The sequence below is a fragment of the Anabrus simplex genome, chromosome 8 (assembly GCF_040414725.1).
Source record: "Anabrus simplex isolate iqAnaSimp1 chromosome 8, ASM4041472v1, whole genome shotgun sequence".
Taxonomy (NCBI): Eukaryota; Metazoa; Arthropoda; class Insecta; order Orthoptera; family Tettigoniidae; genus Anabrus; species Anabrus simplex.
Genome location: NC_090272.1, coordinates 141,384,496 through 141,407,173, shown reverse-complemented (window position 1 = coordinate 141,407,173; position 22,678 = coordinate 141,384,496). Strand labels below are relative to the sequence as shown.

Here is a 22,678-nt window from a genome sequence, read left to right as displayed (position 1 = left end):
CGACCACTTTACCTCATTAGAGAAATCTTTTTATAGTTCTCTGACTCAAATAGAGTTCCTTTACTACTACGACACGCCTTATTTATCGGCTATGTTCCTCATTCTTCCTAACATAATTTAAATCAAACTTTTTGCCGATGTCCCTAACGTAATGCATTTAGATTTTACTCTGTTTTCTAAACACACGATTTCCGATGAAATCTTGCCCTTTCATGTCCGCCTACTATCATTCGTAGCACTGAACATGGGACTCTAGACTCAAGTTGTCTGAACGTTAGGTTGCCAGATTCCTAAGTTGCGCCTATGGTTCAAAATTACCTATCTACCTTTCTTAAATTTAATCATTATCTGGATACCAATTATTGGTCTCTTCCAGCTTTCGAACCATAATCCTAATCCTATCTAGCCTTCGGAATAGCTTGTCAAATCACATTCACTCTCGTAAATCTCAATTTGACCTGCCCAAGTTTGTAAGAACAACCTAGACATCTTTGGGTAACACAAAAATACTCCCAGCGGGATACGAACATACGCCAAAGTGTCTATTTGCCCTTAGTTGCGGCGCCAAATATATATATGTACCGTACCCAGGGGTAAATACCCTCTAGGACGATGCCTCCATTCCTGTATGAACATCCGACTAACTCAGGGTTGGGCAGAGTGTGGGTTGGTTGTCGATTGGGTCAGGATAAAAGTCGAAGTTCAACACTAAAATAGCAATCAATGACAGGAAATGGAGGTATAACACGAATGAGAAACAATCATAGGGGGTAAGATGGATTTATTAACAAATATCCCCGATCAAATCACACGAAAATAATTGAATAAAAAAAATAATAACTTGTAAAAAATGAACTCAAAGTAATAAAATAAATCGAAATCAGAAACGTTAAATGAGTGATAATACAAATTTGACATTAAAAGAAAAACAAGTTCAATAAAGAACATATATAAAAATCAAGACTGAGTATCTTCTCATAGTCCAATGTTTATGTTGTATGGCAACAAGTGTATGCAAACACTGCCATTGGTATTTCGGTATGGAGTTTCACAATATCGCATCCCAACGATACGGTTTCAAAATTAAGTTACTCCCGAGAATCATCAATCTATTTCCGTAAAATCAAAGTTACATTATAAAAAAATTACGACGGAAAGAAAATAATTAAGACGCACTGGACGCTATGTAAGAAATGCAAAATACTAGGGGCAAATCCTACACTATATTTACAATAATTCAAATCATCAAACTAAACATATATATACATCGGATACCGAGTAAAGTCTTAAATGCTACACTGCTTCTAATGTGAATCCCGGTTCACTACAAAAGATCTAGACAGAACTAGATGAACCAACAATACACCAGCACTCGGGCTGTTCCCTTTAAAAACAACGAGACAAGGTATACAATCACAAAATAATAAGGTAAAACCATCCTGTAAGAGAAAAACATATAAATAATCCGTGATGTCATGAAGAAAGCAATGGGCAACATTGCCTCCTTCTGCTGCGTTTGAGCGCTCAACAGCGCGGTCATCCGTCATGTACTTCCGGGTAGATTACGAGCTGTAAAGAAATATAGAACTCCACTACGCTAAAGATTGGATTTTGTCTCCCGTGGCCGCCGCAAGGAAATACTGTCTCTTTCACACATGCCGATAACACAGGCCAGGACTCAACTTGCCATGAGATAACGCCCATCATCAACTACACGGAAACTCCCGTATATTAATTGCTTCTTAGCATGCTTGGGCCATTTAACAACATCAGACTCAATAGTCTGGAATTAACACTGTCCATTCTGATCACAATATACTCAGAAGACGCTAGGCAGGCACACACACACCTGCATAATTTCTCTCTATCTTGTCAAGCATACAATCGGCCTGCACCAATACATTATAATTAAGCATGCAATTATTATCTCATCATTCCTCATGAATCCTACTGGCCTTTCCACATAACGAGACGCTGTTCAAGTCCTTGGCAGACCATCAGGCAAACAGAATCCAACTTAACTTCAAAGATCTTAATTTAACAACGGCGTTCTGCAGCTCCTTCTGGCAGCTTCTATAAAACCATGCATCATGCAAAATAGCTATACCTGTCTCTCTGAATAAGCGAAATAAAATAAATTGATACGTGTTTGACGTAATATAGAAATGAACCTGTCGATCTAGCCCTTCTAGCATATGTTTAAGGAAAACTCGGAATATCCTACACTAAGTACTATATTTACAACAATAACTGATCCTATCAATCCCTCATTTTCCCAAACATCTAATCATAAATCAAAATGAAAATAAAATAAACATGCATTAATCTCGTATCCGAATCTACCATAGTGACAAAATTAAATAAATACATGCCGTCCGGCTTACTTTAAATGAAACTGAAAATTCTATCTACACTGCCCTAGTACCTTAACATAACTTACATATCATGCCATATATAATACGTGCATCTTACTTTATGATGACTCTCGGGATACCAGGATAGCAGCTTACATCCCCACTAATTTTGGGATCTACACCATGATAATCACATCCTTAACATGTGGGAATGCGCTTCCTTCCTCTGCAGGTGCATCCATCATCTTGCTGGAAAACAATTCACTGGAACACAGAAGACTATAGTTGATAATCTCTTCGCTGCTTAATGCTGCGAGCCGAAATACCCTTTCTTTTACCAGATCAGCTAACACACTGATTCACATATATATAACACACTTCACTATAAGGGTAAAATTACAGTTTTAAAAGCAGCCCACGGTTCGGTACGGAAGTTCCACGCGAATACGCGCCCGTCGCGAAATAGTGAAACACTGGCACGTTTCTACAACACTTGTTACTCAGCGGTCACTACACCGTCTTTATCGATTAAAAGTAAACTCTGTCAAAGCACAGTAAATATTACGACTGCACAATTTGAAGTATCAATGAGAACCAGTTACTATTTCTGGAATAACGCCACGTTAATTACAACCACCAGACACAGAGTTGGTACATCCGCACTGTTCAAACTTTTCCTACAGAGTGCCGAGCTAGTACATCCGTACTGCTCAAATTTCAACTACAGAGTGACGCTCTCCAGAGCTTGAGTTACTGAGGAAGCTTCGGTGACGCTGATAATGTTGGGGTTCCCGGGTATCTGAACCAACCACCAATCAGAGAGTTCGTCATGTATGATGATACAATACTTATTGTGATATATTTATAAAACACAGCTCAAACATTAGCAAATCTCTTCCACCAATTTCTATAATACATTTCCAAATATATCTAACTTCAGAAACTGTGGAAAACCGATTGTCTCCAGAAACTGACTTTATCCACAGAGCATGTTGGTCATCCTGGAATTAATATTTAGCGCGGTATAGCCTCCAGGTTTGCCAAATCCTTAAGTTCCCATTGGCTGAAAAATATTGCTTGGTCAGCATGTAATACACGTGTCGATCCTTGCCAGCGCGTGGGTAAGCTTACTTTCTCACGGTCATACGAAAATATGAAGCAACATCCAGCGACTTACAGTCTTGCTCAACATCCGGTATTAACTATCTTGGGATACGATGCTTTAACATATTAGACTGTATCTTTTATTAATAAAATTCACATATTTGGTCAAATAATATTCCAATTATTATTATGGGCCGGTCGGATACGGCTCAATAAGGTAGGTAGAGAACACAATTCAAGGAGCCATTTTACGTCCAGGGCGTAGGAAGCCGTTTTTGGCCTTATATGGTGTGAGGGAATATGACCCTGTCGGATGGGGACGGAAAGTCTTGTATTCGAGAGGAGTGGGCTATGTGCCGTCGCAGGGTTTCATCCTCTTCATTCTTGCTATCATATAATATGTCATTCATTTCATCTCATTAACTCATCTGATTAGGTTGACGTCATGAAAAATATCCGGTCGTAAAAACGCGCTACGAAGATTCATCTCACTTCATACCCAAACCGCGTAGAGAAAGGGGGCAAGGGTTGGGCATGTATAAATTTAGAGAAAATATATAGGGCACAAGATAGACGATAAGAATAAACAAGGAATAATACATATATCAGTCAAGATGCCATTTTAAGTCTGTGAAATAGGAAGCCATTTTCCTTCGGTCCATGATGTCTGTCTGTCTGTCTGTCTGTCTGTCTGTCTGTCTGTCTGTCTGTCTGTCTGTCTGTCTGTCTGTCTGTCTGTCTGTCTGTCTGTCTGTCTGTCTGTCTGTCTGTCTGTCTGTCTGTCTGTCTGTCTGTCTGTCTGTGTGCGATGCTCAGTCAAATCTACGGCAAACAAAGATCTGAAATGTTTGTCATAGGTGGGCACAGGTTTTCACCTAAGACTCATGGCTGTGTCTAAGAGCAATTCTTGCACCAAGACATGAAACTGTCAACGTCATTAATAAGCAACACTCACAAGAATTATCCAGTTGCCTTTTTTTCTTTCAACTAACTCAATCTCGTCTTTTATTATTTCATTTAGAGAAAAAATAGGCTATAGTAAAGAAGATTAGGTTATAATAAACACCCACAAATCTGAAATTTTTAACATTCGTGGCCACAGTATTTCACCAATTACGCATGGTTATGTCAAAGAGCGATTCTTGCTCCAAGAAGTGAAGCTGTCAACGTCATCAACAAGCAACTTTTACAAGAATTACCCGATGTTCTACAAAGTTACAAGTCTATCGACTACACGCAGAGCTTTTGAAAAACTTGGAGTCACCTGGAGTATCCTCCAACATCTTAGAGCGGACGATTGTGGCACCGATTATCCTTCTTAAGAATCCTGCCCTCTGTAATGAACACGACTCTGAAAATTCTCATGATTGGGCTTGCCGCGAGCGAAGTAATATTCATTCCTCGGATTCGAATAATTTCTTCGGATATGCAGTTTAAGTTTAGATGTCTGCAGTTCCCCGTTTGTTTCAGTTTCGCTATGAACATCAACAAGGCACAAGAATAATCTCTTAAAGTTGTAGGACTCCATCTTCGAAAAGGCTACTTCTTCCATTGTCAACTCTACGTGGTTTGTTCAAGAGCTGGAAAGGCAAACGCACTATATATCTTAGCTCCATTTGGAAAGACACTAATATAGTTCAACCGGTAGCTCTATTAGGAAAAAAATATTTTTTATTATATAAAACAGTTGAATTAATAAACGCGGGCAAAGCCGCGGGTACATGCTAGTCTATTATATATTTTAGAAGATGACTCACACACATTAATTAATGACTATTTCCCTTTGGGACTTTATCCCATATTGAGCCATGCTAATCGAACATCGCCAGCTGCATTGGAATTTAATTTTAAACCAGACTCTGAATTATCACTTAAATTTAGAGGAATATTGAATGGAATGCGCACTGTTGAACAGCTGGGCAGCAAAAGAGCGTTTTTTCCTGTTCAGGAAGTACCAGCTTACCAGTAAGACAGTGACTGCACAAGTCTGTCTACTCCCCTTCCACCTCCCCTATCGTGCCTGCTGCTCAGCGCATTCACGGTTCAGGCGGCCTTGAGTTCGCCACTAGGCGAGCGCATTGGCCAGTCAGAATGCTACATTTTTCTTTCATAATTTAAAAAATATACGACAAGAAAGTTTTTTATGCTTTGAAAGACACTGTTCAAATATACAGGTCAAGAGCTTTCATCAGAGTGCTTTACGATGTTCATCTGATCAACGGTCTCTCAAAATCGATGTTACAAAAATCAGCCTAGTGTTTGAAATATATAGATTAAATTAATTTGAAATAAGTACATTCACCATAGTATGAAATAAAATATTGTACGCAACAGCCACTAAAGTGATAACGCCTCTATTATATGTTTACCGGGCGAGTTGGCCGTGCGCGTAGAGGCGCGCGGCTGTGAGCTTGCATCCGGGAGATAGTAGGTTCGAATCCCACTATCAGCAGCCCTGAAGATGGTTTTCCGTGGTTTCCCATTTTCACACCAGGCAAATGCTGGGGCTGTACCTTAATTAAGGCCACGGCCGCTTCCTTCCAACTCCTAGGCCTTTCCTATCCCATCGTCGCCATAAGACCTATCTGTGTCGGTGCGACGTAAAGCCCCTAGCAAAAAAACATATATATTATATGTGTGAAAATAACATTCAACTTTCCCCTGCGGTTCGGACGTAAACATCTCAGCTTGTAACATAAAAGACTAATTTCCATGGCTGTTACGTAAATAACTATTACATAATGTATAATCTTGATTGTGTCGCTTGTTTACATTTAGTTTAAAATGTTTGTAATGTTTAAAAATCCAAGTTCATCTCTTCCGAAGTTTTTGTCCCCCTTGACATGGTATGTCCCGTATTGGTCCTTGAAATTCCCTTCAGTTAATTTTAATACATATTGGAGTGGTGTCACATCATTCATCAGAGGATTACTGAGTTTTCTTTTTATTTCTCATTGCAGGTTTTGCATGGTCTTCACGTGCCTGGCTCTTAGCGTGTTCTCGACAATAGCGGAGTACGAAAAGATGGCGAGCATTATTCTTTTCTACATGGAGACCGTAGTCGTAATCTGGTTTACAATAGAGTTCTTCCTGAGGTAGGTACAACTCTGACTACCTTGTTCTGCACTCATTGTGTATTGTTATATGTCTAGTACCTGTATACACAGTGCACACCCTATGTTGTTCCAGGACTGCTGCCTAAACCAGACGCGAGTAGGAATATATAAAGCACACGGTCTGTCCTTTCTAAATCCATAATTCATTTCTTTTTTCACAGTTTTTAACACAATATTCCTTTAACACAAGGTATCTCCAACCGTTTAGTAATAACTGTCTTGTGAAGTAAATTGACTTATATTGAAGAAATTTTAGAGATCATAATGTTAAGAGTAGACTTTAATATGAATTTGGGATGAGGTTTCCAATGTTACAGGAGATTTCAATGAATAGATGTTAAATACGCATTGTTTTACCCCAATTAAAGTAAACCTCAGCTTCTCTGTTATCTTCATAAACAAGGATCTGTTGATCTATCTGCTAGAAAACTAGTGATGATCATGGAAAGTTTAAGTAAATTGTTCTGCTGTCATCGAGGTGGGCAAACTGAGTAGCTCAGACGGTAGAGCGCTCTACTTCTGAGCCCAAATTGGTAGGTTCGATCCCAGCTCAGTCCGGTGATAATTGACCGTTTCAACGACGCCAGCCTCGTGTTGGTAGATTTACTGACACGTAAAATAACTCTTATAGGAGAAAAGTCTGGCTTCCGCTTCTCTGAAAACCGTAAATGTACTTAAGGAGACTTAAAAGCTAATAATAATAATAATAATAATAATAATAATAATAATACAGCTACCTAAAAGAGAACCCATGCTACTACGGAAGTAATTAGGCAATAGATGGGTTGACGGGCAGATTTGACTGAAATCGAATTAAGAAGTATACAGCAAGACAGAAGAGATAACAACAATTAGAAAAAGAAGATTGTTGTTTTGTGGGCACGTCTTCCATATGAATAACGACCGGCTCGCAAAGAAAATCTGGAATTTCCTAAGGCATTAAGTTGAGATGATTCAAAGAGTGTGAGAAAGATCTGAGAGAGGTAGACATTACAGAGGATAAAATCAATGACAGAGTTAATTTCAGAAATATGGTGAGAATCTATGGTAGAGACAAAACCCAGAAGGCGGAGAGGCCCTTTACCAGAGAAGTGGAAGAAAGCGCTGATCGACAGGCTCAAGAGATACTGGCAGGATGTCAAAGCCGGCAGACGAACAAGACACAGACACTGAAAATGAGATTATTTGTTAACACGCAGTCCATAGAGGCTCAATTTGAAAAACAAATAATAATAATAATAATAATAATAATAATAATAATAATACAATTGCTACCTATGACATGAAAAGTTACCCAAAATACTCTACAATACGACAACATGTAAACGCCTCCTCAAATCGGCGCACGCATTGCATTTCAATGGTTAGATAACTTGTTTGCAACATATAAACTGATCCGCTAAGCAATGCCATTCATCAACCAACCTCCCTGTTGGTCTATCGAGTAGGAACACTAGCATAAGCGGTAGCAACATTTTCATACTTATATTTCAGTCTGTACGTGTTTATCAGAAAATGCTAAATTCCCTCCCTATATATAGGCTAACCCGAACAGCACTTGTTACCAAACTACACACGTGAATCATTTCATTCGTATTTTAACAAGAATATTAATATTACTGTCCGCCTATGCTGTGTAGTAGTTAGCGTGATTAGCTGCCACCGCCGGAGGCCCGGGTTCGATTACCGACTCTGCCATGAAATTTGAAAAGTGGTACGAGGGCTGGAACGGAGTTCACTCAGCCTCGGGAGGACAACTGAGTAGAGGTGGGTTCGATTCTCACCTCAGCCATCCTCCAAGTGGTTTTCCACTTCTCTTCCAGCCAAATCCAGGGATGGTACCTAACTTAAGGAAACAGCTGCTTCCTTCTCTCTTCCTTGTCTGTCCCTTCTAATCTTCCCATCATTTCCACCACAATGCCCCTGTTCAGCATAGCAAGTGAGGCTGCTTGGTCGAGGTACTAGTCCTGATTTCCAGTTGTATCCCTTGATTCTCCAGGACACTGCCCTTGAGGCTGTAGAGGTGGGATCCCTCGCTGAGACCGAGGGAAAAACCAACAGTGGAGGGTAAACAGATTAAGAAAGAAATTATTACTACTTATCCTAAAATGTACGATTTTATCAACGTTTAAAAATATTTATATACAGAAGCGTATGACCAAACAGGCAATCTACGTTCCACTATCCTATTACACCATGTAGAAATATCATGTAAACTCCGCCACCGTTTACGGATTGTTAATGGGTGCAAGAAGTACGGGGGATGATGGCCGAGTTGTAGAAGAGGTTTGCCATCAAGGAAAGCAACTAGCCGCGAATGCCGAGGCGGCTGTGCGCGGGTCCGTGTTACTTTTAAGGAACCAAGACATATTCGAAGACATAGAAATCGTTCAATACTGTGTCTTTAGGCAAACCCGTTGAGGGTCGGTTTCCTAAATAAGAGATTATATATACAGAGAAAATGAGCTCTCAGGAAGAGTCAACTTTATGCAGAGGCCTTAAAGATTATAAAGCTGGGGATATACCCATGCTATATTTCACTAAAATCACTTCTCATTATTTTAATTTACATTGACGAAGGCCTGCAAAGTTACAGCAGAATGATCCAAGCGAGCAAACATTTTAACCATCCCAGTTTTCATATTACAAAATGTTAGTCATAAGTCTGCGTAAATGGGAAGAGGAATTCTCGAGGTTCTCTTTGGCATCCAGGAGGGTTACATCGTCCTTGTACGAAGCTATTTACGAACGCGGATGATTTTGTCAGATTATGCATCGATTTATTTCAGAAGAGTTTACATTCCCCATACGAAACGTAACAATTACTGATCCGTATTAAAAAGTGATAGTAAATGAAATCTTTTCAACTCTAAAGCAACTCAACACACGTGCATAGAAGCGTAATTGCAACAATGTATGGATTGGCACAACACAATACTAAAACGAATGGCTAAATTAGATATCAGAGGTCGCTTGAGCAGCGTGATATGAGAAGTAGCGAACTCGGGTAAGAAAGGTAACTCATACACCTGAGGAAGAAATAGAACAGTAGTAGAACGAGTAGTAAAACTTTTCGATTGTTATTTCATTGGATAACTGTATATGAGAAAATGTTACATTCCATCCCTACATACTGTTTGTTCAAGAGGTGTCACTGTACACTCTAATATCAGCTGATCTTTAGGCTTGGCAGTAGTCGTATTAGCAAGCCCTCAGTGGACTGAATAGGCCATGGAGTTTTTGAAAGCCGCTTAATTACAACCTGCTGGCTTTCGGAAGAACGCTTGAGGGGCATTGCGGCGACGTAATGCTATCACAACTCATCAGCTCAAAGCTTGGCAAGATATGCCATTCTTAGATATTACAACAATCGCAGGATAAAGTTCATATGCATATATTTCCTTTGCGTCGCACCGACACAGATAGATCTTATGGCGACGATGGGATAGGAAAGGCCTAGGAATGGGAAGGAAGCGGCCGTGGCCTTAATTAAGGTACAACCCTAGCATTTGCCTGGAATGAAAATGGGGAAACCATGGACCTAACCACACGGCCAACTCGCCCGGTAAAGTTCATATATAAATAGCCCACAAATTGTACGGCTCATAAGATTATGATAAAAAAACGTTTGAACAACGTTAGACATGATATCATTCTACATCAGCTGAAATATATTGGATTTTATGGTAAAGATTTGAACATCATGAAGAAGCTGTATTAGACCCGAACATCTCCAGTCAACATTGGAGATCATGTTACTAAAAAAAAAATGAAATGGCGTATAGCTTTTAGCGCCGGGAGTGTCCGAGAACAAGTTCGGCTCGCCAGATGCAGGTCTTTTGATTTGACACCCGTAGGCGTCGTGATTAGGATGAAATGATGATGAACACGACACATGCACCCAGCCCCCGTGCCAGTGAAATTAACCAATTGTGGTTGAAATTCCCGACCCTGCCGGGAATCGAACCCGGGACCCCTGTGACCAAACACCAGCACGCTAACCCTTTAGCCATGGAGTCGGACCATGTTACTACAGATATCGCGATACAAAATGATGTGACATGAGATCGTATCCTCTCACCAATCTTTACTGACTTATATATTTTGAACCCATTTTGGAATTGCCCTTGATGAAGTTTAAAAGGAATCAAGATCAACGGGAATCAAATAAACACCATTGGCTATGTAAATGAAAATGTGATACTTCCTGACAATTTAAAATACCCTCAATTCCTTTTCAACAGCATCAATGAAGTAAGCAAGGCGTTTGGCCTTAAAATAAACAATCAAAGAAAAAGTCATGATAATCGTCAGGCAGAAAAGTTGAAGAGATGTCGCAATTCAAGTACCTCGGACGATGTCTAACAAAAGAGTTGGATCTGGAAGTAGAAGTGAAAGTCAGAATTGGTATTGCAAGGAGTGTGTTCTTGAAATTAAAAAGTGTCGTGTACAGTGACCACCGATTTGATTCTTGTTGGTGTTTCGTGAAGTGTTACCGGTGTTGCTATACAGTGTCGAAGGATGGACATTAAAGGCTTTGTCAATGAACCGACTGCAAGCTTCTGAAACGTGGATGTATCGCAGAATGTTCAAGTTCCTATGGGTAGACCTCGTCTCCAACGAGGAGGTACTCCGTCAAGCCGGGAAATCATGTAAATCTTAACCCTCGCACAACGCAGGAAAGTAGCCTGTCTCATCTCCTGGTACAATTGATCATAGAAGACAAGAAAGAAGGTAAATAGGGACGTGGAAGGAGAAGACCATACTGAATGCGAAACCAGCGATAATGGTTCGCCATTCACCATACGACAACTCGAATACCTGAAACACAAAATACGAAAACTTACACCGTGATGATCGCCAACCTTCTGTGAGGTGATGGCACAAGAAGAAAAAGTGTTAATGAATGCGATATATCTCTTAGAAACAACAAGGACAACTTAGAGAACCCCATCCTACTTCGAGCTTAAGAAAGTAGAATGTCGTTGAAATTGTTGGAAGTGCCACACAATATGTCTTCATCGCATGGTGAATCAATTAGCGGTGATTCAGTATTGTGCATGCGAATAGACAACGATTATTATTATTATTTCATGGCAGAACATTGATGACTTTCTTAACACAGTTAGTGTTTGCATGGTGTCTACCCAAAAGTGATTAACAACAATTACCACTTCAATGACTTGAGTTTGGTCTTGGAGTGTACAATTTGAAGTGTACAGTTTGCTGGACGGAGCCGACCTCATAGACATGTGGGGTAGTCTGTACTCACAGTGTTCATACTTCACTCCGAAACACCCCCGATTTATTGAGATTATTCTTGGATCTTCCAAGGCCACTCGCCAAGCAGTTCAGCGATCTCCAGTTTGCTTAGTCCAGCTGATGTCCAGGAAGTAGAGATTCAGAGGGGATCATCCACTTGCTGAGCTGGTGTGTTCTTGCTCGCCATAGATCACGGCAAACTGTTGTTGGTCAATTATTCAGGACAGTGGTGGTACTAAGGAAACTCTTCGTTGATTTCATTCTGTTTGATGGAAATGGATGTCCAAACAATGGTCCACCTTCGTCCTCTCGTACTTTACCGCAACCTTTCATCTTATTTCACATGGTTTCCGTGTTCCCCATTTTCACATCAGGCAAATGCTGGGGTTGTACCTTATTTAAGGCAACTCCGCTTCCTTGCCACTCCTAGCCCTTTCCTGTCCCATCGTCGCCGTAAGACCTATCTGTGTCGGTGCGACGTAAGGCCAATTGTAAATTGTATATCACATGTGACGATTTCTGTTAGACAGTTAAGTTTCTCTATGGGGTTGCTTTCAGACACCTTGTAACCACTCTGCAGCATTCCATGAAGGCTGCATCAACTTGGTTTGCGTGGGCTGAGCTGAATCACATAGGGCAAAAGCTGACGACCTGTGCACACTTGGATGCACATCCCATTTATTCATACTCAGCTTCTGAAGAATGTTCTGGGCTGAGGTCTTCTTTCCGGTATTGATGCAATGCTTGTTGATGTTATAGCCCGGTTTAGGGTAACTCCCAAATTAGCAATGTAATATTCCCTACTTCGAAGCGCGATGGATTCCTCGTTACTGTTGAATCAGAAGATTGTAAAATAATTCATTCTCTGAAATATCAACAATGATTTCATTAGTTTATTATTATTTTTCGCCGCAAAGGATTTCAATGCTATCCTCCGTAATTATGTCAGAATCATTAGCCGTTTTTCCATTAATTATTTTCCATTATACCATGGGCTTGGTAAAAGATTCGTCACAGCTCCCGTTTATCAGTATGTAAAAGTACTTCAAAGTAGTTTGTATCCCAGTCGTTTCCTGGAATGAGCGTGGAAAGTTACGGGGCTGAAAAAGTTCACTTTCAATGCACCCTGCACCTCTACCAAAATTAGAATCTGCAATCTCGGTACGGCACATCCTTGCAGTTCTATCGTGGATTGTAGTATAACTCGTCTTCCTACTCTCAGACGTCCGGCTCCATGGCTAAATGTTTAGCCTGCTGGCCTTTGGTCCAAGGGTCTCAGTTTCGATTGCTGTCCGGGTCGGGGATTTTAACCTTCATTGGTTAATTCCAATGGCTCGGTGTGTATGCCGTCTTCATCACTAGAATTCATCATCGACAGTGCCCCATCCTCATACACGTGCAGGTCGCTTATACGGCGTCAGCTCGAAAGACCTGCACCAGGCCTCTTCGAAAGACACCCTCCATTTTTATTTCTCTCCTCAGACAGCATCCACGGACTTACAGTAGTTCATATGGGAGCGGCAGCATATTTCCTTCATTCTCAGGGCTTCGACTTAGGTAACAGCCAGAAAACACTGTTATAAAAAAATAATTATTTGAAAGTCGGGTTTATTAAGAATCTCCTGTTAACAATTGGTATGTGTTGGAGATGCCTGTCCTTTAATTAATCGCTTCACTTTTGCACTTTCACCTCACTTACTGGGTATTACAGAATGACGAGCGTCAGTGTTTCCAAGTAATACACACTTGCATTAGAGATACATTCTACTTGTCGGGAATTTGGAGCTCTCAGTATTCGTCTTTCCATTCACGGACTGATTCTTGGGTAAACCATTTCCTAATGTATTCTTAGCTTATATTTGCATTATATGTGTGTGTTAGAATCTCGCTATGTGGGTCACTTTTAGAGTGCCGGCCTCTGGATCCCAAAATAGTGAGTTCAAACCCGGCAGAGGTAGTAGGATTTTTTAAGGGAGAGAAAAGTCCATTCGACACTCCATGTCATACGATGCAGATATCGCACGGTGTGATCCTCTCCGAGTCACGAACTGTCAATATATGACAACCGACTGTGGTCCTTCGTAAGAGAACAGATTCAGTGTGTACAGATGATTTCGATCGAAAAGTTAAATGTAGAGATTACACGCTTCTTATGCCCTATTGCATTCTCAAGAACTTCGGAACACAAGCAGATGGTTTTGACTAAGAATGCAATGCACAGTGTGTTCGAAACGTCAGACACCAATATCACAAAAATACATTGCAATAAATTTGTTAATATTACATTTTTATCTCAAGATATATTACCAGAAAAGGACTTTATAACCATCATGTGTAAACTCTTCCAGCCCCTCGGTGTAATGGTATCGTGCCTGCCTTTATCCGAAGGCCCTGGGTTCTATTCCCGGCCAGGTCGGCGATTTTGACCTGTATCTGAGGACTAGTTCGAGATCCACTCAGCCTACGTGATGAGATTATAATTGAGGAGCTATCTAACTGTTATATAACAGCCCAGGTTTAGAAGACCAAGAGTAACTATCGAGAATATTCGTCTCACGACCACACGACACCTCATAGTCTGCAGGCTTTCGTGCTGAGCAACGGTTGCTTGGTAGGCCATGGCCCCTCTGGGCTGTTAAGCCATGAGGTTTTATTTCATATCTTTAAACTCTTCTCCTCTTAGACGGTATTATAAACATAATTATACAACCCTTTGCTGTAAAAGTTATATCATTTGCGATAAACAGTTCATAAATTCTTTCAAGAAGAACTGCTAGTCCAAAATATACTGCTTTTATTACAACATATTAGAAACCTAGCCGAGAGTTAGAAGTAAAGTACACTTATTTTGCACCAGAACTGTCATGTGAACAAACTACCATAGTTGCAATGCAGTAAATTTCAGTTTCCGTTTCCCTTATTTTCTCATTGATTGTCAAGGGGTAGCTTCACCGCAAATTTTAAAAACACTTCTAAACTCTATGCTTGCACTGCTTGTCTTAAACATGTTCTTACTTGATTCGACTTGTAGCGTAAGCAGGCGGTAAGTACATCAGTCTTGTGTATTGTGTAATCATAGTGTGTATGGATTTAAGAAAGAAATGTAACATTTTCTTTTCTACGCTATTTGAAATCATTCTTATTTTTGATACACTAAGTATCACACCTTAATTGTACTGTACATACTGTGCTTGAATCACTTAGCACTATGCCAAATTCGTCTTCATTATATCTATTCCTTCGACAATTTTCTGACCAATTTACATAATGTTTTTTTTTAAGTTTTTCTGTGTTATTTTGAACTATTGATCTTGTCTATACAGGCTGTATCAGAACTTTATCGCCAAAAAATCAGGGATACTCTTCGTGTTAGGATTGATGATGCAATCGGATTGAGAGAGAAAGTTTTTCCTTTCAAGTAAATGAGGTTATTATGTTACTTCCGAGCGCGCGATTCAAATTGACGAACTTGCCGTATTTGCTATGCCAGAGAGCCAGCCGCTGTCTGTTGCTGTGCATCATAGGATGTAAGGGAAGGGAAGGGAAGAGGGAAGTGGGAGACGGAGGTAATGCTCGATGCGAATGCATAAGTTTCTCGTTCGTTTCGCATAGTCGCTTCCCAGCCCCAGTAGGCAGTATACAGTTTGTTTTGAATGAAGTGATTATTATGCGAACCCCGTAGAAAGAGAAGATGAACTTGTACCAAGAATACAGGCAGTATTCCAGTTCGTTCGCGACACACAACACATCCTGAACAAAGTCCAAAGGTCATACTACACCGTTGTGAATGAACTGTGCATCAAAGTAAAAGGGGGCATATAGAACATTTACTGCAGAGCCTCTCAGGGTACATACACCAGTGTATTGCGCGGCGCAAGGTGCAAAAGACGACTTGGCTAGGTTGACCAGAGTGCACTCCTGGATTTTAGCAATAGCGCTGTCTCTCTCTTTCCCTATGCCTGCCTCACTCGCTCCGCCTGCCCTCCCCCGTTCCTCACTCGCTCTGCAGCGCTCCACCACCCGAGCAGAGTTGAACCGAGCTTAGCCGAGTCGCCCCGAGACAAAACGCTGGCCCGAACCTAGCCAAGTCGGGCCGATGCGCGGTGCACAGTACCTTTGCGCCTCGGTTTGTACGCATGAGATTTAAGATGTTTGAGATGCCCTGATCTACTGTAATCAAACCATTGGGCATATTGCTTCCTTCTTTCAGTATTTATTTCCATTTACAATGTAGTGGTGAAGGAATACACGATCGTGGGGCGGAAGCGTTGCATCTTCGAGCAGCATGATAAATAGTAAAGATTATTACTGCCTCCAACAGACGAGAGGAGAAACGATCTGGTACATTCCTTGACTGACAAGTGTATTTTATACAGTGTGTTCTTGTACTGTGTGTGCAGTCACGGCTGTTTAATAAGCGAACTGTGGATATTGCCTGTAAAAGACAAGGACAACCCTGTATGAGTCAAACGAGGAGCATTATCTCTGTCTTCATCATACACCCCACTTCCCCTCCTCCCGCTTCTCTTCCTTGAAGCATGGCAGCGGCTTGTGCTCTGGCATTCCAAATATGGCGAGTTCGTAAATTTGAATCGCGCGCCGGAAGTAACAAAGATATTTCATTTTCTCGAAAAGAAAAATTTTCTCCGCCAATCCGATTACACCATCGTTCTTTACATAATATGAAGAGCATCCCTGATTGTTTTTTTCGGTATTGTTCTGACACACTCTGTATAGTAATGTGCTCTAAATTTTTATTCACTTGTAATAATTAGCATCACAAAATTCTCCATTCTCTCTCGTGCGAGCACCAATGTTTTACTTTTTATTTATGAAGTAATATAATAAGCACATTAAACTTTCTGTCGTGGTATTAGTATTTACAATTATATCTTCGAAGCATCCTTGATCATCACTAATGTGCAGTTAGGTTAGATAAAATATGTTTGTGTAGAGCAATAACTCAAACTACTGAGTCTGGGTTTAGGATTCAAATGAACGCTTCTGAATTCTAAAATTACGTGCTAATCTGTCAATTTCTTCAAATAATTATCTGATAGAGTAGCTAAACCTACACTCAAGACAGTCCAAATTGAAGTAACTACACTGGGAAAATGTACCAATATCTGAGCTCCAAGCAGTGCAAATATCTAATTCTACCATGATGCATGACGTAAAGCTTTCCAGTACAGATGTACATAGTAGGATTATCTACCTATAGAACACCTGGTTTGATTTAATAATTAGTTACATATGTGTTGGCATGGAAAATAAATTCCTTCACTTGGCGTCTGAAATAAACACTCATTCGCCCAGGTAGTTCGCATGCGTACCTGCTACACAGCAGGGGTTGTGACTGCCGTGGTTTTCTCTCATTTCATGCCTTTGCCTCTCGCACTGGATTTCAAGGAATCGATTTTTCTCGTCATGAAGTAATGCCATTCTCCTTCTATTATCTTAATATACTAATCGTTATTAATTTATAGATGCGATTTTCAAAGACTTAAAAAAGCAATAAGTAGTATGAAAATGTCTTCCAAAATGTTGCACATTAGTGTTAGACGAAGCAATTAATGTTAATTCTGTATTCCTCAAAGATAGTGAGAGATGTCTTTCAGAAAATTCTGCAGAAATCTGAAAATGGCATGTTCTAAACGGAAATAAAATGTGTAAGACATTTCTTCGTCATGAACCGTTGCCGTTTTCTGGCGGTGCTGTAATGAAAGACGCTTCCTTCAGTGATTTAGTCTTCAATCCCTGCTTTCAGAAAACAAACTCGAAAACTATATTTCCCTTAATTAATAGTCTTTCCACAGAATCCTTACTTAATTCCTCGGCAAGAGAGACAAATCGGCTTATGTCTTTCAGGGAGAAATTAAACGAACCATTACTCCCTAACACTTTCCGTACTGTTTCTATAAACAGCAGCACATATACATGTATTTGTTCTCGCTGTAAGGCATTTTTTTTTTCATTTAAAAATATCTTCAACTACTTCAAATTCACCTTGGTACTTTTTCTTCAAATATTTTCGATACTGAAATATACAAGATGCGCTCGCAGACACCTCACTGCCAGACGAGATGGTAGAGGATATGAGCAAGGAGAAATTCTGGCATACTCTGTATCTTACCTGTGTTCCGAGCATTCGAATATTCCAGCAACGAAGACTGCGTACGTAAACTGCGCCCAATAACCTGTATCTGTGTTCGTACTAGTGATTATACTTATAACTAATCAAGGCGAAGACTCGTACGATTTTTGAAACTGTCACAGGTGAACAATATAGTGGAAGTGGAAAGTGGTTTTGAAGACTTTATTTGTAAAGTGTGATATAATGTTTTATTTGTAATGACCTAACCTGTACTGTGTAATATTTATAACATATGTATTTGTAAATAGTAGATTTCTATTCTGTACTTACTGGAAGTATCTAGAAAATTGTTGAACAGGGTGTGTGCCTTTTGTGGGTTATGTTTCCTAGAAGGAATTTTCTAACTATTCTGGAAATGGAAGATTTGCGAACGTGTGTATTACAGAATGTTAGTTAAAGTTCGCGACGGAAGTAGGAATTGTGATTGGTGAACCTAGGAAGGGATGGGCGGACTCATGCATCCTGATTGGCTACTCCAAGGCCAGAGTTTTCCTATATATAGTGAGCGAGGCTGCGTTCGCGATTTCGGTCTTGTCTTGGTCTGATCTGCCTTTAGGCTGTGTTGGTCTGCGTCGTGTGCTACGCCTCGCTTCCGGGATGGAGCACCCTCGGGTAAGCACTCTTACTTTCCGTTCCGGTTAAAATTTCCGTAATGTTCGGTTGCTATTTCGTATAGGAATCTGCCCTAGCCTAACCTAGATTCGCCAAATTAATTATTTACGACGCCTTAGCTTTTCTGCTGGGGTTCCCTGTTTGTTTTCGAGGCATTCCCATTTCTTATTTCACTAAATATGTACATTGATATTTTAACACATTTACCTTGGGGTTTGCCTCAGTGTCACTTGATATACGCTAGAGTTTAGAAGAGTACATTCACTTCACTATCAATTGTAATTGTTTTTACGTTGCTTTTAACCTACTAACTTGCATTGTACTACTGGATTTGTAACTAATTGTATAGTTGGTTTGAAGTTTGAAACTCGTAGTGAAGCCCATTATCAAAGAACCTTTAAGATATGTGTATCACGGAGCTTATAGTTCGTAAGTTGTAATTTGGTGGATTTTGTTCGGAATGTATTTGTAAAATTTCACTTGTAAATAATATTCGTCAAATTTAAGGATCACGGCGATTTATTTCGGAATCTGCAATCTAAGCCATGTCCATGCCCTCGGTAGGTCCTGCCTGTTTCCACCTTCCTGGTTTATTATCCACTAGTTGGCCCTACTGATATTTCGTATTATGTTTTTGTTGGCTGAGATCCGCGTAGGCCAGCTGATGTTTCTCTGAATGTATAGTGTCTTCTGATAGTGTGTAGTTGCTCTTACTTCCCTCCTTTATTGTGTTTATTACTTGTTTTGTGTAACCACCGTAGTAAAGGTCACAGAAACTTGAAATAAATTAACGTTCATTCGCAATCAAAACCTTCGGTAAAAATCTTGTTGGGAGAGTTGGAACAAGTCGGGATATAATATTTTGTTCTTTGGATAAAATATTGAAGGATGTCCTCTTCAGGTTTCTACATTAAACGTTTCCACAGAAATGAAATTCTTCTACAAATTCTAAGTCCAAAAGTTTGGATCGATCTTGAATTATCTTGTTATATGTTACTTTTTCTGCTACTGATAGGCCTTCTTCGGCGCTGGGTGTGTAATGGCTACGACTAGGGGTGCATCGTGCGTGATAGTTGAGATAAACTCCCGGTATTTGCTTGGTATAAAATTGAGAAACCATCAGACCATATTCAGGGTTTGCGGGTGGTGGTATTCGAACCCGCCATCGCCCAAAGCTACCTTATAATTACACAACCCGTACCACGCAACCAACTCCCTCGATACTTTTTACCTTACGAAAATAAATTTGCAATCTATTATGAAAATCACGACCGATTGTTTCAAAATCTGGTCATACTCTCTAAAATTCGTTCAGAATGTTTAGTCCACATTTATAATAAACTTCCATATTTATCTTTTAAGAATTCAGTGTCAACTAAGTTGATATAACTTACAAGCTTTTCAGTCTCACGAGCACGAATTACCTAGTGTTATTATAATTCCTGTTCAACAATACTGAAAATAGGTTAAATTACACTTTCACAATTAGTCTATTCATCCGAATGAATAATTAGTGAGTACTTCAGTTCATCATCTTCCTGGGATAATAACATTGTTACAGGTATTTCCAGCCGACCGTTAAAAGACAAAGGTGTTACCAAAAATAAGTCGACTTAAGAATATGGATTAGGTATAAGGTTCCAAACTGAAGCAGTTTGATTGTTTAAGTTCTAATACTATGTATTACCCTGGAGATGGCGATTCTAACGCACTGAGTTCTCAACTATAACGCACTTTATTTAACATAAATCTAAATTAGGTCACATTGCCACTCTTGCTACCTATTATTTTCTTAACCTAAACGTAATAGGTAAGAAATACAACCTTAAAATATCTCTCAAAGAACCAAGACAATATGTGAAATTTTGATGAACACATATTAGAAAAAGTTTTGCATTTTTAACAACTTCGGAAGCTACATTATTTTCAAGAACGACAGAAATATAAATAATAAACTTTACAGATATAAGGAGATTTATTACAAGGTATAAGATGCCAAACTGAAGCAGTGTTTATTTTTTCAAGTTCTAATACTGCGCATTTGTACTGGAAAGTCTCTTCTAATCAAAGACAGGAAAACAACACTCATGAATACAAGAATCAAGATTTTTTTTTATTAATGCCATACCTGTTGCAGCTTATGAATCGAAATTAGGAGATATTTAGTTGAAATATATTATTCTCATCCAACACATGGAAATGATTATTTTAAATCGGTTAAGTTTGCACTAAAATTTATAAAATAACTAGCTGTAGTACCCGGCGTTGCCCGGATAGTGTTTGAAAGTTTACCTTCATGATTTGTATTACTTGTTAATTATGTGTGAAGTCATAATTGTATGTATTTACCTGTTGCGCTCTTGATATAGTGTGCATTATTCCAATTGCCATTAAGAGGGTCACCAATCAGTCTAGCAAACCCAAAATCTGGGATTCAACACTAATCTCGGTCATTTAAAAATTTCACTCCATCTAAGCCCTGTCCCAGCGGAGGCTGAATGTGTCACAAGTCACCTCAGCGACAAAGAAACAATGGATTCGACATTAATATCGGTTATTTTCCATTATTTTACTCACTTTTTCAATGCTTTTCTCTTCTAAGTAGGTACACATAGAACGCAGACACATTTATATGTACAAAATAAATTAAAGATGATATTTTGTGCATTAAATTTAATTTGAAAAACTTTATTCAAGTGCTTTGGGATATGCGTATAATACTTTTGGTCTTTTCGTCTTCTACGAAAACAAATACATGAGCATGCAACATATCGTCGTTGCCGGGACAAAACCTCCTATGTGATAATATTTTTGGAGATATACTGACCCGCAGCACATACATTATGAAGAGCGAGAATGCCTTGACCATATTCACACAATATTGCACCTTAGATGACAGAACCTTACCGGCCAAAGTTCTGAGCTAAAATATTTCACATGGGAAGTGGTTTTTTTCAGGCAGCGACGATATAACTGAACATGTAAAAATCATTGATTTTTTCAGATTTAATCCATATACTAGAAGCGATTGACCTTGTTCAAGGCGAACGGGGAATGAAGTGAAATGGCATATCGGTGGAAATGATGAGAATACGTGGATCGTAATCGCTTTTTCTGTAGTGCTCCGCTGGTAGGTCTACCAATCGATGCGCGATTAGGAGACAATTATTTTGAAGCAATAGCAACTGCAAGCAAAGCAACAATATCGTTAATTATATATTTTATATGTAGTAGAGCACAGTTTAAAATCCACCTACAAAGAAACTACGTACCTTTTAACAGGTTCTAATCAGTGCTCCACTGGTAGATCTACCAATTGCACACATTTTGTTTCTTTTGCCATCACTACCACGGGAACACGAAGAAGATGTGCGCTCTACTTTCTATTCACGTCGTTGCCTAGGTCAGAGAACCTGTCTATACTGTCATCCATCTTCAAGACGGACAATGTTGTCAATTAATTTTTTTTTATTAATGTAGTGGAGCACAGTTTAAAATCTAAGTACCTACAAATAAATTACGTACCTTTTAACAGTTTTTAATTAGTTCTCCGCTGGTAGATCTGCCAATTGCACCCATTTTTGTTTCTTTTCTCTTCACTACCATGGAAATCGCGAAGAAGATGTGCACTCTACTTTCTATTCTGAGGGTTGCCTAGGTCACAGAGCCTGCCCATACTGTCAGCCATCTTTATTTTCACGGTCATGTACCTCCTTGCAAGAAACGTACTTTATAAAACATGGCGGCGTGTTCCCATTCTCCTATATACAGCATATCTCACCGGACTATCACGATACAGAGTAAGTCGCTGTCGCTTAGCAACAGTCTGTCCATCAAGTCGATCCAATATTGGTGCGAGTCTGCAATTAAAATTAATTACTCGTCATAAAAACTACCCATCGGATTTCATTCGACAACTTCCTAAAACCCCTCGGGGGTAATAAGAATAAATTGTGAAATTTTCAGCGAAATCGGTCCAGTAGTTTTTGAGTCCAGTCGAGACAAGCAAACAAATTTTCACTTTTATACATTAGAAGGAGAAGATTATGAAAAAATCAGAAATTCTCAGTAAGTTC

The 22,678-nt window shown here is 39.6% G+C and overlaps 1 protein-coding gene across 1 annotated transcript in view; it reads left to right on the top strand.

The window, feature by feature from the left end:
* Window positions 1–22,678, top strand: part of LOC136879341 (potassium voltage-gated channel subfamily KQT member 1) — a 916,827-nt gene that overhangs the window by 542,791 nt on the left and 351,358 nt on the right. The window contains exon 2 of the mRNA XM_067153158.2: window positions 6,419–6,553. Within this exon, the coding sequence (XP_067009259.2) occupies window positions 6,419–6,553 (135 nt within the window). The remainder of the gene's footprint in view (window positions 1–6,418; window positions 6,554–22,678) is intronic.